The 14734-nt window shown below is 49.2% G+C and overlaps 1 protein-coding gene across 3 annotated transcripts; it reads left to right on the forward strand.

The window, feature by feature from the left end:
- Positions 1-4907: 4907 nt before the first annotated feature.
- Positions 4908-12326, forward strand: FAM217A (family with sequence similarity 217 member A). 3 transcript variants are annotated; one of them, XM_061146228.1, is made up of 6 exons: positions 4908-4991; positions 7454-7538; positions 7701-7714; positions 8337-8411; positions 8507-8574; positions 10746-12326. In XM_061146228.1, the coding sequence occupies exons 1-6, from the start codon at positions 4932-4934 to the stop codon at positions 11959-11961; spliced, it is 1518 nt and encodes a 505-aa protein (XP_061002211.1). In that variant the 5' UTR covers positions 4908-4931; the 3' UTR covers positions 11962-12326. The 3 variants fall into 3 exon arrangements, with proteins under 3 accessions (XP_061002211.1, XP_061002210.1, XP_061002209.1); XM_061146227.1 differs by lacking the exon at positions 7701-7714; XM_061146226.1 differs by lacking the exons at positions 4908-4991; positions 7701-7714 and having other exon boundaries at positions 7188-7538.
- The last annotated feature ends 2408 nt before the right edge of the window (positions 12327-14734 follow it).

Consider the following 14734-nt stretch of genomic DNA (forward strand, 5'->3'; position numbering starts at 1 on the left):
CCCCGGGGGGGCGCGTGCTATCAGCGCGATTGCTCCCAGAGCGGGGCTGCTGCAGGCCTGGGCGCTGGTCCTCAGGGTGGGCTGGTCTCTCGTTCTGGACTTCCAGGTAACCGGCAATTCCTTTCTCCGTCGTTGCTCCCACAGAGGACGGCCGTGTCTCCCGAGCTCCTCCCGCCCCCCCTCTTCCACGGCGGGTGTGACAAGCTGGGCTGGCTCCCCGAGGGCAAGGTGTTCAGTAACGTCCAGAGAGAGAGGATCATCTCCAGGTTCCTGAAGGAGAGTGTGCTCAAGAGAGTGTTCCGCTCCAAGCAGCTGAGGTGGGAAGGCCCCAGCTACCAGAAGGAGGATCCAAGCCACAGCTTTCCTGCCAGCAGAAAGTAAGTGCTGGGCTAAGTCACCCAGTGCGTCCGACTGTTTGCGACCCCATGGCCTGTAGCCGCCAGACCCCTCCGTCCATGGGATTCTCCAGGCAAGAATACTGGAGTGGGTTGCCCTTTCCTCCTCCAGGGGAATCTTCCCGACCCAGGGATGGAACCCGTATCTCTTCGGTCTCCTGCACTAGCAGGCAGGTTCTTCACTGCTAACGCCATTCCAGAGAGTAAGTCCTAATCCCCAAACCCAAACCCAAATCCAAAGTGAGTGGGGGATATAAAGCTAAGGAAACCCAGCTACAGAGAACAGGCCCCTGGAGGACAGGGAGACATATAAAGCAACTCAAACAGCAGAAGTCAAATCTTGCAGAAAAATCGAAATAAAGGTGGAAATATGATTGAGAACTGAATCAAAACTGTGAGTTATGACAGAGGCAGGTGAGGGACAGGCTGATGTCTGTGCTTGTCTTACGTTTGGAAAGATATTCACGCACGTGTCTATCGCACGCCTTCTAGGAACAGACTTTAAACAAGATTTCTTACAACAGAATCGGGGCCTCCCAAATAAGGAAGGAAAGTGTTAAAGCTTAATTTTTAAAGCAAAAACACAACTTCTAACTAAAAATAACCCCATGAATATTTCTTAGAGCAGAATTATACAAATACAAGGAAGTTAGGCTATTTAAGGTAAATCTCACAGAAATGGAGTCCTAAATTGGAAATACATATAATTGGCCCTGACTGAGAGACAACAGAAGCTGGAAAATGGGGAGGTAGGTGGTGGCAGGGGAGAGTAGGGGAAAACAAGTTACCTGGATACACTAAATGCAAACTGCCCATAATTGAATTGGAGTCTTTCCCACTGACTTACAGAGTCTTACTGGAGAACAAAAACGCATGTTATTGGGACTTCGCTGGCGGTCCAGTGGTTAGGGCTCCAGGCTTCTGCTCCCAAGGGTATGGGTTCGATCCCTGGTCAGGGACCTAAAATCCCGCAGGCCATGCAACGCGGCCAAAGAAATGCCTATTAGTAATTAGAAAAGATGGTCCTGACTTTCTGAAAGCAAGTACATAGTTATACTTGCACGAGATCCTTCAGCAGAACACGATCCGCCCCGAGCTTGGCAATACCTGGGAGAATTGAGGGAGCAGGAGGGGGATGCGTGGAGCCACGGAGGGTGTCGACAGAGGGGGGCGGATGGAGAGAACTGCTCCCTTCAGGAGGACAAGAAGCTAAGCACTGTCGTTCCTGACCTCGTCCACAAGCCTGGACAGTGAGAAGGAATGTATGTCAGGGTGCTTCCCAAAATAGTTGTCAAGGGTCTGTGTCACCTTTCCACAACAAGAGAACCCGAGGTGGGAGAAGGCCCCAGCCCACAGGGTGACTGGCCCGAGGAGCTCCCCTTCTGCCCGCCCAGACCAGCTCCATCCTGACTGACGGAAGAGCTTGTCCAACGCCACGAGACAGAGGCTACCTGGCCCTGCTTCATGGGTTAATAGGGAGGAACGGGTTGGAAGTAAAGCTACCAGCAGAACTGAATCCCCGCAGAGGCCTGGGGCTGGTCGAGAAGACAGGCCCAGGACCTGAGCCGCTCTGGAAAACAGCCCACATCCAACCCGTGCCTTGACTGTCAGGGCTGGACTGGACGCAGACCAGCCTGCAGCCAGGCTCCACCCAGGCTCCCTGGCTGCTGCCCTCGTCCTCCACATCCACCGCTTGGCCCTTCCGCCCCTCGGGAGGCCTGGCCCCTCACTCTCCCAGAACAGCCTGCGGGGCCTGTGAGGTCACTGCAGTGCTGAACATGTGATGCTAAAAACCTTATCAACTGTTGACGTGAGGGGGAAGGGAGGCAGGGTTTTGATGCCGATGCAAACCCTTCAAAAAGTCTCCAGAGACAGGAGGAAGCGTCAGAGAGAATAGGAGTTTTTAAGAATATGTTCCGTCAAGGAAAAAAAGAGAGGATCTTAGAGGATGTGCTTATTCCCGGATTCCACAGCTCAGAGGGACCTGAAGGGATTAGGAATCAGGTCAAGTTCTGAAGCTAAAGGAAAAGAAGAAACAGGAAGAAAGGAGGATGGGGGCTGCATAAGCTACATGTGACATGCACACACACATCTGAAACGCACACGTGTCCACACACACGCATCATTTCTGTCTTCCAGCCAGAGAACAGAAAACTCTTTCCCACTTAAATACATTAGCCAGTGTTAGCTAGGAATACGTGGACCCCCACATGAAGTCACTATTTTTCAAGTAATTATTAAGTTGGGAAATGTAATATTTAAGGCCAGGTTCAGTTCAGTTCAGTTCAATTCAGTCGCTCAGTCGTGTCCGACTCTTTGCGACCCCATGAATTGCAGCACACCAGGCCTCCCTGTCCATCACCAACTCCCGGAGTTTACTCAAACTCATGTCCATTGAGTCAGTGATGCCATCCAGCCATCTTACCCTCTGTCGTCCCCTTCTCCTCCTGCCCCCAATCCCTCCCAGCATCAGGGTCTTTTCCAATGAGTCAACTCTTCGCATGAGGTGGGTGGCCAAAGTACTAGAGTTTCAGCTTCAGCATCAGTCCTCGACATTCACTCTTGCCATCTCCTGTTTGACCACTTCCAATTTGCCTTGATTCATGGACCTAACATTCCAGGTTCCTATGCAATATTGCTCTTTACAGCATCGGACCTTGCTTCTATCCCCAGTCACATCCACAACAGGGTAGTGTTTTTGCTTTGGCTCCATCCCTTCATTCTTTCTGGAGTTCTTTCTCCACTGATCTCCAGTAGCATATTGGGCACCTACCGACCTGGGGAGTTCCTCTTTCAGTGTCCTATCATTTTGCCTTTTCATACTGTTCATGGGGGTCTCAAGGCAAGAATATTGAGGTGGTTTGCCATTCCCTTCTCCAGTGGCCCACATTCTGTCAGACCTGTCCACCATGACCCGTCCGTCTTGGGTGGCCCCACACGGCATGGCTTAGTTTCATTGAGTTAGACAAGACTGTGGTCCTGTGATCAGATTGGCGAGTTTTCTGTGATTGTGGTCTCAGTGTGTCTGCCCTCTGATGCCCTCTTGCAACACCTAGCAGGTTACTCATTTATAAAACAGGAGTCACTAGAAGTGCTACCCTCCCTGGGCTGTTAAGTATTACACTGGTTAATCTCTATGAAATGTTTGGCAGTAGGCCTGAGCATAGTAACCACACCATACAAAAGAATTTCTTTTGGGGGTAATTTAACCCAAACACGTATGGACTGCCTATTATGCCAGGCACTCTGTCACTCAGAGAAAGGCCAGGTCTCGCCGTCGAGGTGTTTAAAAGGTAGAGTGAGAAACTGTAAATGAGTAACTCTGATGCAACAGGTGAGCAACGAATTGAAAGCAAATCCTGCTGCAAACCCAAATCGGGGTCTCGGAGGAGGGAGCGGGGCGGGTGGGGCGGAGTCGCGGGCGGGATCGGACGCAGGGTCGGGGTCCTGGGTTGGGGGTGCGGTCACGCTGCGGGTCTGCGTTCAGGGGGCGGGGCCGGGCTGAAGGTCAAGGGTGGAGCCTGGACCTGGTGCAGGGTCCGGCGGGAGGCCGGGGAGGGGTCAGGGTCAAGGTCGGGGGCAGGGGCGGCGATCAAGGTCGGGGCGGTGGTCGGCGTGCAACGGGGCGCTGCGCTCTGTCCTCCCCGCAGGCCGGCCGAGCCGGAGGCCGGGCGCGCGGAGCGGCTGGGGCGCCCGGGCGGCAGCGCGCGCGGAGGCGCGGCCGGGGACGAACCGGGGGCCAGCGGCGCCGAGCGGTAAGTGACGGCCGGGGCGTCCGGACGCCCCCCTCCCCTGCCCTCCCGCCCCCGTTCAGAGCCCGGGCGCCCCCGCCCCAGCGCGCCTCCCCCGGTCCGCCCCGTCGCCCCCGCCTGGCGGCTCCCCGGGCGCCGAGCGCCCCCGAGCGGCCTCCCTCCGGGACCGACGGCCGTAGACGCCCGGCGAGCGCCCTGCTCTCCGCGGTAGCAACCGTCTGTCTGTGTTTTTTGCAGCGGGTCCGAACCGGCGCCTTAATCCGCCTCGGCAACGCCGCGACGCTTGCTGCGCCTGCATGCTCCGCCTCGAGCCGCGGGGGCCCGGACCAGGGTCGTTTGGGGTGGGAAACAGGCCTTTCGGGCGATCTGAGGCACTTGGCGGCGTGGGGGCGCCGGTGCGGAAGGTGGATCCTGCTTTTCAACGGGGCCCCTGGCTTAAATGCTGAAAAGCAGACTGCATGACCCTGTGTCTTAATTCCAGACGATTCTAGTTTGTGTTTTAATCTTCCGATCTGATAGTAGCTCCCTTCTCGGAAACCTTCGTTTCCGTCTTCTGTCATTTAGGTCTCCCCGTTTGTCATTTAGGTGCCCCCCTCCTTGTCTGGCTGGCCTGGGTTCCCAGTGAACCCCCTCTTGTGAGCCGGCCTGCCCCCTCAGGCCAGTCTCTCCTCTTCTAAAGCGTTTTCTTAACCTCTGGACGCTCTCTGCCTCAGCCGCGGGCCTCACCCTCCGTGTGCTGTCTGTCCCACACCTGTGCAGGATTCGCAGGAAACCGAGGAGCAAGATGGGCAGAAAAACCGGTGAGAGCAGCGGGCCCGGCCCGGGCGCGGCCGCACCCTGGGAGGTAGGTGCCGCGGGCCGCGCGGGGGCGGAGCACCCCCTCCGCGCCCAGCCGCCGCGGTCAGCGCCTCCGCGAGGGGCCCCCGCGCGCCCTGCTGCTCCCCCTGGGAGCAGTCTGCACTCCACCTCTGGGTGCGCTTGCAAGACCAAATGGGAAAGTTCTCTTTAAATTTTTTTTTTAATTTTATATTGGAGTTTAGTTGGTCGGCAATGTGTGTTAGTTTCAGGTGCTCAGCGCAAGGAGGTTCAGTTATATCCACGCTTTTTCAACTTCTTTTCCCGTTTATCTTATTACAGAGTACTGAGTAGACTCCCCTGAACATTTTTATGTCCTTTAACAAAGGGCAGGTTAACCAGCTTCTCTGCAAATCTGCAAACATTTCTGATTGCAGTTGGATTTCGTGAAACATGCCACCTTGATTCATCGACAGTGCTCACCTGTTTAATATCCTTACATGTTTTCTGTGAAAAATATTGGCAGCAGGTGGAATATCATCTAGGAAGGCCCAGTTACCACCTGTAGGGAGTTTACAACGTGGCGGATGTCGTGGGCAGCTGACGGCCTTCCTTGCCTGGTGACTGCTTCCTTCTGTGCTGTGACCTCAGTGGTGCAGTTTTCGTCAGCTGCCCTTTATCGTGTTACTCTAGAGCTGTTCCTCTCACAGGTGGTTTTGTACCTTAGGGAACCGGGATTACAGAGCCGAGAGAAGCTTGACAATCTGTCAGGAGGCTCTAAAAATACAAGTGTCCGGCCTCATCCTACTCGATCAGAATCTGTGTTTTTCAACTAATTTTTTTTTAATTGCATGTGTTTACTTATTTCTTTTTGGCCGTGCTGGGTCTTCCTTGCTGCACGCAGGCTTGCTCTGCTTGCGGTGAGAGGGGCCTGCTCTGCTTGCGTGCAGGCGTCTCACTGTGCGGGCTTCTCTGGTTGCGGAGCGCAGGCTCTAGTTGTGGCCGGTGGGCCCGGGAGTTGCAGTTTGCGGGCTCTAGGGCTCGGGCTCATAGCTGCGGCGCTCGGGCGTAGCTGCTCCGCAGCCTGTGGAACCTTCCCCAGCCGAGGACCGAACTGGTGCCCCCTGCCTTAGCAGGCAGACTCTTAACCACTAGACCACCAGGGAAGCCCTCAACTGTTGTTTTTAAAGAGCACCCCTGGTGATTCTCATGCGGAGACTAGATCCAAAGCACGTTCTCTCAGAGAACAAAGAATTTTATTAACTTTTTTTTTGTAAATAAAAGCCTGTAGGAAAAGATAAACCAAGGCCCACCCTCCAAAGGCCAGCTCTCCTTCCTGCCAGGAGGTAACTTCCTTGTGGATCAGTTAAGTTCTCATCCTGTGTTTAGGCTGCTTTGTCCCTTCTTCTCCTTACTGTGGTGACGATGAGCTAACACTACCTAACATTTCATTGGTGTGAATGTTGCTTACAGTGTAGTTTACAAAGGGTTTTCTCACTTGAGATAACAAAGCTGCTGAGTTCACCCCTCAAATATTACTTTTTAAAAATTTATTTCTTTACTTATTTTGGCTGTCCTCGGTCCTTGCTGCTGCAGGTACTTACTCTGGCTGCCCCGGGTCTCTGTCGCTGCCTGCAGGCTTCGTCTAGTTGGGGCGAGGGCGCTGCTCTCCTCGCAGGGCGGTGGCTCCCCTGTCTCGGAGCCGGGGCCCTGGGTACGCAGCGGCAGTGGTTATGGTTTACAGGCTCCGGGGCGCGGCTTCAACAGTGGGAGGGCTTCGTTGCTCCGTGTGGGGTCTTCCAGTATCGTCTCCTGCATTAGCGGGCAGATTCCTCACCACTGAGCCACCAGGGAAGCCCTCAACGATTACTTTTTTTAAAAGTGAACTGCCCACCTCTTCACTTCCCCTTTTCCAGGATAAACTTCTGCAGACCTCTCCTGCACACACCCATGCCTTTCCCCATAGCGGTCAGCACAGTGTCTGGAACGTGAATCCTCAACAGATACTGTACCTTTCCTTATTCATTTCTTGCTTTTAAAGAAAAAAAAAAAACATTTCCTGCATGTTTCTCAACATCTGGAGTCTGGAATGAGATGTGGGCTAGTCAGTGTTGAGTATGTGAGGGTCAGAGGATTTTGTTCTGTTGATGGAAAGACTTTCATAGACTCTCAGATCTGGTACTCAGATACATAAAATCTGGTGAAGGAGCCATAGTGTGCCCAGGACACACTGGACTGGATACTTTGTCATATTTTTAAAATCAGTTTGAAACGAAGCCATCAATTCTTGTAAAAGCCTTTCCATTTCCTGAGGTGTTACCCAGCTGATAATAGTTTAAGGCGAACGTTTCCCACTCCTCAGAAATGCTGAGTGTCCTTATGGGGTGGAGGTGGGGGTCAGAGACCTTGGTGCCTTTTGTCGTATTTTACCCAAAGGACCTATAAAATCATGTACTTGGGCTTGTAAAATTTTCTTACATTAAGTTTATCCTAAAACAAATATTGTTTTAGAACTTGTCTCCCTGGAATTTGGATGCAGAAGTACCTGTTCCTGAAAATAAAAGCCTCCCACCTGGGAGGGATGGCGCCGCAGGTGGTAAGAAATCCTTGATGTGTCTGCTTATATTTATAAATATATGAACACTTATATCCCTATTTGTAATAGGAACAACCACTCATATTAAAGGGGGCTTGTTTTGAGTATCACCAGTTTTATGTAACTATTAATTGTCATTTTTTTCCATATACATTCTTTCAGGCAAAATTAACAAGGTAAGGATAAATATTTGGTTTTAAATAATTCACAGCACATTAACATGACATTGTGTGTTCCTTAAAGAAAGTTTCTTTCGTTAAGTTAAACTTTAAATTTTATTTCTATGGAGTTCTTCAAACAAGTCAGTGCCTTTGTTTACTGTTTTACAAAGCTGCAAATAGGTCATTAAGTGAATATCTTATTATATAGCTTTTTTCAATATAACAATATTATAAATGGAAATTAACATTGTAATGAATATAATATGTTCTAGTCACTGCCAAAAGGGATGTGGTCTCAGCTCTTAAGATGCCTTAAGGCAGTTGAAACAGTTGTATTTTGAAGTAGTGAAAGAATTAATCTTTCTCATTTGCTTTTATTGATCAAAATGTAAAACAGTTAACGGTTAATAAAGACAATTTTAATGATAGTCAAGTCTTACTAGTTAACATTGTTTAGTTGATCTTTATAAATGGATTATACTATTCTTACTGAGGTCAGTACAGACTGATATGTGTATGAGGGAGAATTATCAGAGTCTAGCCCATATTGCTTGGTTAGAACAAGAACTGTACATTCTTAGAACAAGAGTCGGGAGTAGAGATGCTGGGTGTTTAAATGTCTTCTGCCGCTTTATAGAAGCACCTGGAAATTCCAGCAGACCAGCTCCTGTTGGAGCTCACTTTCTCAGAGTTCCTGCCCCAGAGGACACAGGTGCGGTTCTATCCATCACACTCTGAAAGTATTGTTGTTATTTCTAAAAAGGCATTCAGTAACTAAAATGTTGTCCATGGTTTTTCTCTTCTTAGAATAGTAAACAAGGGCTATTCCAGCTGTGGAGTTACCCTCTGAGCGAAGCAAGCACCATGGAGCTCAGGTGAGCAAGTTTATGACCGTCAACCCCTAACTCAGTGAGATAAAGATAACTACAGGTGGATTCGCTCCTCAGTTGAAGTGGGAGGCCAAAAAACAACCAGGAGCAAAAACGACTGTGTGCAAATCGTGGGGAAAGCCCTGTGAAAGGGAGTGGCCGAGTGTGTGGGGAAGCCCTGACAGGCCTGACGCGGAGGGGCTGGGCGAGGAGGGGCTGGCCTTCTCGCCCAAATGGAAAGGAGCCCTAACGGGAAAGGAGTACTTCACGTGCCAGGTCCCTGTGTTCGCTCTGAACCCGCACGACAGTCCCGGTTGGGGGGTCTGGTGACAAGCGATGGAAGGTTGAACCGGGATGTGAAAGCTCGGCCCTTGCTCCCAGACCCCCTTCCTCCCTTCAGACCCTCTCTGGGGTCTGAATTCTTCCTTTTTGGTTCTTCGGTGTGCGTGAGAACCAGCTGGAAGGCGTCTCCAAATGGCAGGTCAAAGTGACGGGGACGTTTCCGTGGCCTGAGCGCCGCCGTTTGTCGCTGCCGGTCTGTGTCTGCGGGCGTCCCGGAGTCGGGCTTCTCTCTGGTCCCCGGCTCTGAGCGTCGGCGGTGCCCCAGCAGCCGCTGTTCCTCCGTGGAGGGATCTCCGTGCGCTCGGGGCTCGGCCCTCCTCGTGCCGAAGCTGGGGGCAGCTGGGAGGTGTGAAGGGGGTTGTAGTGACTCGTGTCCGGCCTGATGGTACTGATCGGCTGCTTTTACGGGCAGGAGCTCGCAGGATGAGGTCGGGTGAAGTGAGAGGACGCAGATGGAGTCAGCAGAGGGCGGTGGCTGGGGCCACGAGCGCGGGCTTAACCCCAGCTCCTCCGCTTACGGGATGTGTGACCTCAGCCTGCCTGGGCCTGGGATCCCTGATCAGTCCAGGGGAGACAGTGAAACTGCCGATCTCGTGGGCTGTTGGGCGGACTGCACAGTTGATGGGTGTTCATAGCTGGTACTGGCGAGGCCTGCTGATGCTGCAGACTTGGAAGCTTGGAGGCAGAGAATCATTTTGCTAATGAGATGTTTCTCCTTAATGTCAACAAAGAGAGTGAAAGTCGTGACAGCTTACCTGAGTGTTTAACAGTTTGCAGAGTGTGTTGGTGTAATTGTCTCGCCTCTCAGACCACCTCCAGGGTGGATGATTTCCACTTTGTTCCCTGGTGGCAAAGCGGTCCGGCCACAGTCTTCCACATTGAGATTTTGTGCTCTTTTTTTGTTTGCTACATGGATTGTCTGTTATCAAGTATAGATTTAAGGTGATTTTCCTGTGATTTTTCAGAGGCAAGTCATTAAACCTAATGCTTAGCTAAATGAATAAATTTTTACCATTTTCTGTATTTTTGTAAACCCCTCAAGATTGCTTGGTTGACTTTAGTGTAAGTTGGCTTTAAAAGAAGCAAGAAGATAATGCGACTGTATATATGTCAATTAATGCATCAAATTTTTGCATGGCAGTATTTCTAGTAAGTGTTTAAAATGTACTAACTGTAAATTCAGTATTCTATGGTCTGGCTTTTTTGCAGTTTTCATTTGAATACAATACCTAGAAGTATTACCCCTAAAATGAAAGCATACTATCAGATGAAAATTGCTATAGACTATATCTGGGATAATTTTTGTTTATAGCTAGACATTGTTTTGTTTCCTTTTTTGGTTAGACCAATTTTTAAAAACCACAGTGGCCCAAGTAGAAGCCTTTCTTAAGTAACCTGACTACACTCTTTGAGAGTTTCCTTTTGTTTAATTCTGGGTCAATAAACATCTCACTGTAATTTCAGTTTGAGGTGCAGAGCCTCCTTCTCAGACATCATAGTTACACGTACAGTATATTCAGAGGCAAGTAGCTGTAATCAGCCACATGTAGCCTTGTGGCCACTCATAGTCAGTTAACCATTTGTAGGTAGAATGGTCTAGTCACCTATGCACGTACAAAGGACTGCCCAGTTATTATTTTAATCTATACTTTTAAAAACGTAGATAGTTGTATATAGTTAGAGCGTATTTGAAAATTAACACGTTTCTCTTACAGATAGATATACATGCCATTGGGGGCTAAACATTAGTCTTTGATAAAGGTTTCTTATTCATTATTTTAATAGCATTCTAATTCTAGGCAACCAACCATTCATTATATAAATCATCTTTTAAGGGATTTCAAAATGTCTTCAGTGGGAACTGGCTGTGATATGACCAATAATCCCATAAGGCCCTTCGGTGTGAACCCCCCGCTGACAAGTGCCTCAGTGGACAAGCTAGCTGGCTCCTGCCCCGCGCTGCAGGTTCCATTAAGTCTCTCCTGCACATATGCTGATGGAGACTTTTTCAAGGACAGGAATGAGCCTCATATTCATTTATGCTCAACTCTAGAAAACAACAGTGGAGAACTTTTAACTGCTCCAAACTGGAATCTGAAGTATGGAAATAGCAGTGTGGAGGAAAATTTAACAGATGAAAGCGATGTATCAGAAAATGAAAAAGCAAACGATACTCTACTCAGCTATTTTAAAAAGATGGACCTGAACTTAAAGCCAGAAACAATAGAAAATGTTGAAGAACCTTTCACAGAGGAACTGAATGAAGTATTTCCATATCCTGATTTTCTTCCTCCTCCTTTCAGTACTTTGGACTTGCACAAATTAGCCCTCTCAAAATCTGATAGTTGGAAAATGACGGTGGAGACACCGGACAGCTCTCTGGAGCCTCTGATGGCTCGTTTGCTGGACATGGAAAGACTTCAGCAGCTGACCATTCAGAGAGAAAGGCCCAGACTGCAGACCTCCTTCTGTGCCCCGGTCGTCACCGAACAACCCCCTTCCTCCAAAGCTGTCTCCAAAACGAGACAGCCCAAACCTCCTGACGCTGTAGGTCTTCAAATGGCTTGTGTAGAGAAAAGTTATGAGAAAAGAAAAAACAGTTTTGGTTCTTACAAGCCTGAACACAGTGCTCCCAAGTGGAACTGGAACGGCGCTGGCAAATACAAGTGGAGTTCTAGACCAGCTCTGAAAGCCTCATCCACCCCAAAACAGGTCATTGCAGCTCATGATGACTTTAAGAACCCCAAAATCTCTGTTTTAAACCCATGCCAAGAACTCACAATCAAGCCCACTCCTGTCCAGACGACTCAGCTGCTGGTTAAAACGGTCTCAGCCAGATGTCTGCCACCAAAGTCTCCTACAACAATTTCACCCATACCTCTGTCTTTTCCTGATAGTCACAGGGAAGAGACTCAGGCACCAAGGACCAAAAAGAAACTTTACCGAAAAGATGTGGTGCTGAACAGACCATTCTGTGTTCAGAAGCTGAACTGTTGTTTATCACCTTCATTAATAGCTAAGGATAAGTGCTCACCCACTGACCAAAAATAACTTAACTGTCTTCTTTCCTGCATCTCAACGTGAGCAAATCTATTCCAAGAAGCCCAGCTAAAATATAGTTCCTTATTCCGAGATACAGGTATTATACACACACACGTGCGCACACACAATCCCTGAATGTGCTGTGGAGTGGAGCTTGTGAGAGTCCCAGCTGAGACGGCTACACATGAACCAAGGGCTTCCCTGATGATGTCTCTTACATATGTTTCGAAGGAATGTTTCACTTGGAAAACCATTCTACTCAAGGTGGTTCTTTTGTTGTGATTATTTTCCAGTGTAATTCCATCATCAATAAATGGTATAACAGACTTATCACTGGTATGATTATTTTTAAAATTATACAGTCATAAGAATCAGTAATTTTCTGTTATAGTTGACTTGCAGTGTTGTTTCAGGGGTACAGGAGAATGATTCAGTTGTGTATATATATATATGTTCTTTCAGATTTTATTATAGATTGCTACAGGGTATTGAAAGCAGCTTCCCTGTGCTATACAGTAGGTCCTTGTTGGTCATGTATTTTATATATAGTAGTGTTATCTATTAATTCCAAACTCCAAATACATCCCTCCCTCTCTTCTGCCACTGGTAACCTAAGTTTGTTTTCCATGTCTGTAGGTCTGTCTGTTTTGTAAAGAAGTTCATGTGCATCATTTTTTTAGATGTCCCTGTATTAGGGACATCATGTGGTATTTGTCCTCAGTGATTTTTCCCCCCCTCACTGGTACCCTTCTCATCTCCACAAATCTCCTTGTCTGTTACTTTGACCTAATCTTTGGGCATTTGCTTTGCCTTTAAAAGCTAAAGAAGTTGCTATTTTATTAACATACAAGATCCTCTGGGTCCTTCCTTGAAGCCTCAGAAACTTATCCTTCCCCAGGCCCTTGATCACAGGCGTGACAGCAAGGTCAGTTCTGAGGTCCAGCTACAGATATAGGCTTGAAACAACCCTTTCCCCTCAGATCGGATAGCTTTAGGATATTGAAGGGAAACGGGGAAAGGTCACTGATCACAGAATAGCCCAAATCTCTCATTCACTGAATTGTCCCCAAGACTCTTTACTGCTGGAGTCGCCAGGCAAAAAACGATGTAATTAACAAGGTGGTGCGAGTGGTAAAGAACCTGCCTGCCCTTGCAGGAGATGCAAGAAGCATGGGTTTGATCCCTGGGCGGGGAAGATCCCTTGGAGATGGAAATGGCAACCCACTCATCAATATTCTTGCCTGGAGAATTCCAAGGGGAGAGGAGCCTGGTGGCCTACGGTCCATAGGGTTGCAGAGTCAGACAGGATTGAAGTGACTTTGCACACAGGCGTAATTGACATCCTTTTCTGCACTTGAGAATCAGCAAACAAGAGGGTCCCGGTTTCTCTTGGAGCCCTGTGGAAAGAGGGTCTTTGGGAGGGGCCCAGGGCTCCCCTCTGAAGACAGTACCCTGGGTAAGTTTGATGCAGGTGTCTCTGGGAACACTTGGAAAACGCAGCACGAAGTGGGAAGCCCGGCGCCGGCGCAGTCTGCCTGGGCCGGAGTCTGGGTGTTTCAGGGGCAGTGGGCTTTGGTTTCAGTGGATGGTTGGTGAATAATTATTAATGATTAAAACTTCAAACATCACCTAAAGGAAAAACAGAAAAGTCGTCTTCCTACCCCCAACCCCCTCCCACAAAGGCCGTCACTATGAAGTTTTTGCATATCATCCCCCAAGTAAGGTGGCATATTGGAGTGGAGATTAAAGGGCGACTTGAATGAATGTTGAAGAGGCAACTGTTGCTTGTTCCCTCCATTGTATCTTTAGGAAAAGAACACGATTCAAATAGTACTTAGAGGCAGGGGCCAGGGTATGCTTAGTTTTTAGGTTAATTTCAACGAATGTTCTGGAACAACAGTAATAAAAAAAAAAAAAAACTAATTGTTCAGGATCCCTTATAATACTTTTACTTGAATCCCACACAATTAGGGTCATGAGCCAAACGGCATAACAGCCTTTCCAGATTTTCACAGAAGTGGGCTCGTGCTTTAACTCCCTTCTGACCAGTTTCCCCACCAGCGCTTCCTTCTTTCCTACAGTTCTGAGTCCTGAAACTACACACCAACCCTCTATCCATTCTCACTCCTGCCAGCTTCACCTGTTGGCATTTCAGGCAGGCCCTCACCTTTAGAGCGGTAAGATCTCATTTTCATTCATAAATCCTTCGGCGGGGACATGCGTTCTGTTCACTGCTGTGTCCTGGCTGGCGTGTCGCAGACGCCCTTTAAGGTCTCTGGCTAAGACGTGGAGTTCAGCCTCCACACAGGCTTGTGACGTCCCCGCAGCAGCTGCGGACACTGGCCCCTTGCCCAGCCATCTGCGTGTGGACCCGGGCTCCGCTAACAGCTCTGACTCCTCAGGAAGGTTCCTTGACTTCTCTGTTCTTCCCTTACCTAATCTGTAAAGTGAGTAGGGAACCTTTTATCTCATATAATCAAGAGCCTGGCAAGTTCAGGAAATGTATCAAGGAGAGCAGGAAGGACACAGGAGGGCAGAGAGGGTGCCCTAGGCTGCCTCGGCCCTGGATGAAGTTCAGGATAGACCATCCGTATTCCCACTTCTCAGAAGCAGGTGCCGGGCGCGGGCGACGTGGCGTGCAGTAAGAACGTTAAAGCCTGTCTTTTGGGAAGACAAGGAGCAGGAGTTGGGTGCGGGAGACAGGAACGCCTGCCGGGGTTCTGTGGCGAGCATGTCTATGAAGATCAGTGGGAGACAGGTTAGAAACGGTGTTCCTCACTTT

This window comes from Dama dama, chromosome 7, assembly GCF_033118175.1.
Source record: "Dama dama isolate Ldn47 chromosome 7, ASM3311817v1, whole genome shotgun sequence".
NCBI classification, from domain to species: domain Eukaryota; kingdom Metazoa; phylum Chordata; class Mammalia; order Artiodactyla; family Cervidae; genus Dama; species Dama dama.

Coding starts and splice junctions, on each gene's coding strand:
- FAM217A (XM_061146228.1), top strand. CDS start 4,932: ATGGGCAGAAAAACCGGTGAGAGCAGCGGGCCCGGCCCGGGCGCGGCC. Junction 8,412..8,506: donor TCCTGCCCCAGAGGACACAG/GTGCGGTTCTAT, acceptor TTCTCTTCTTAG/AATAGTAAACAAGGGCTATT. Junction 8,575..10,745: donor GCAAGCACCATGGAGCTCAG/GTGAGCAAGTTT, acceptor TCATCTTTTAAG/GGATTTCAAAATGTCTTCAG.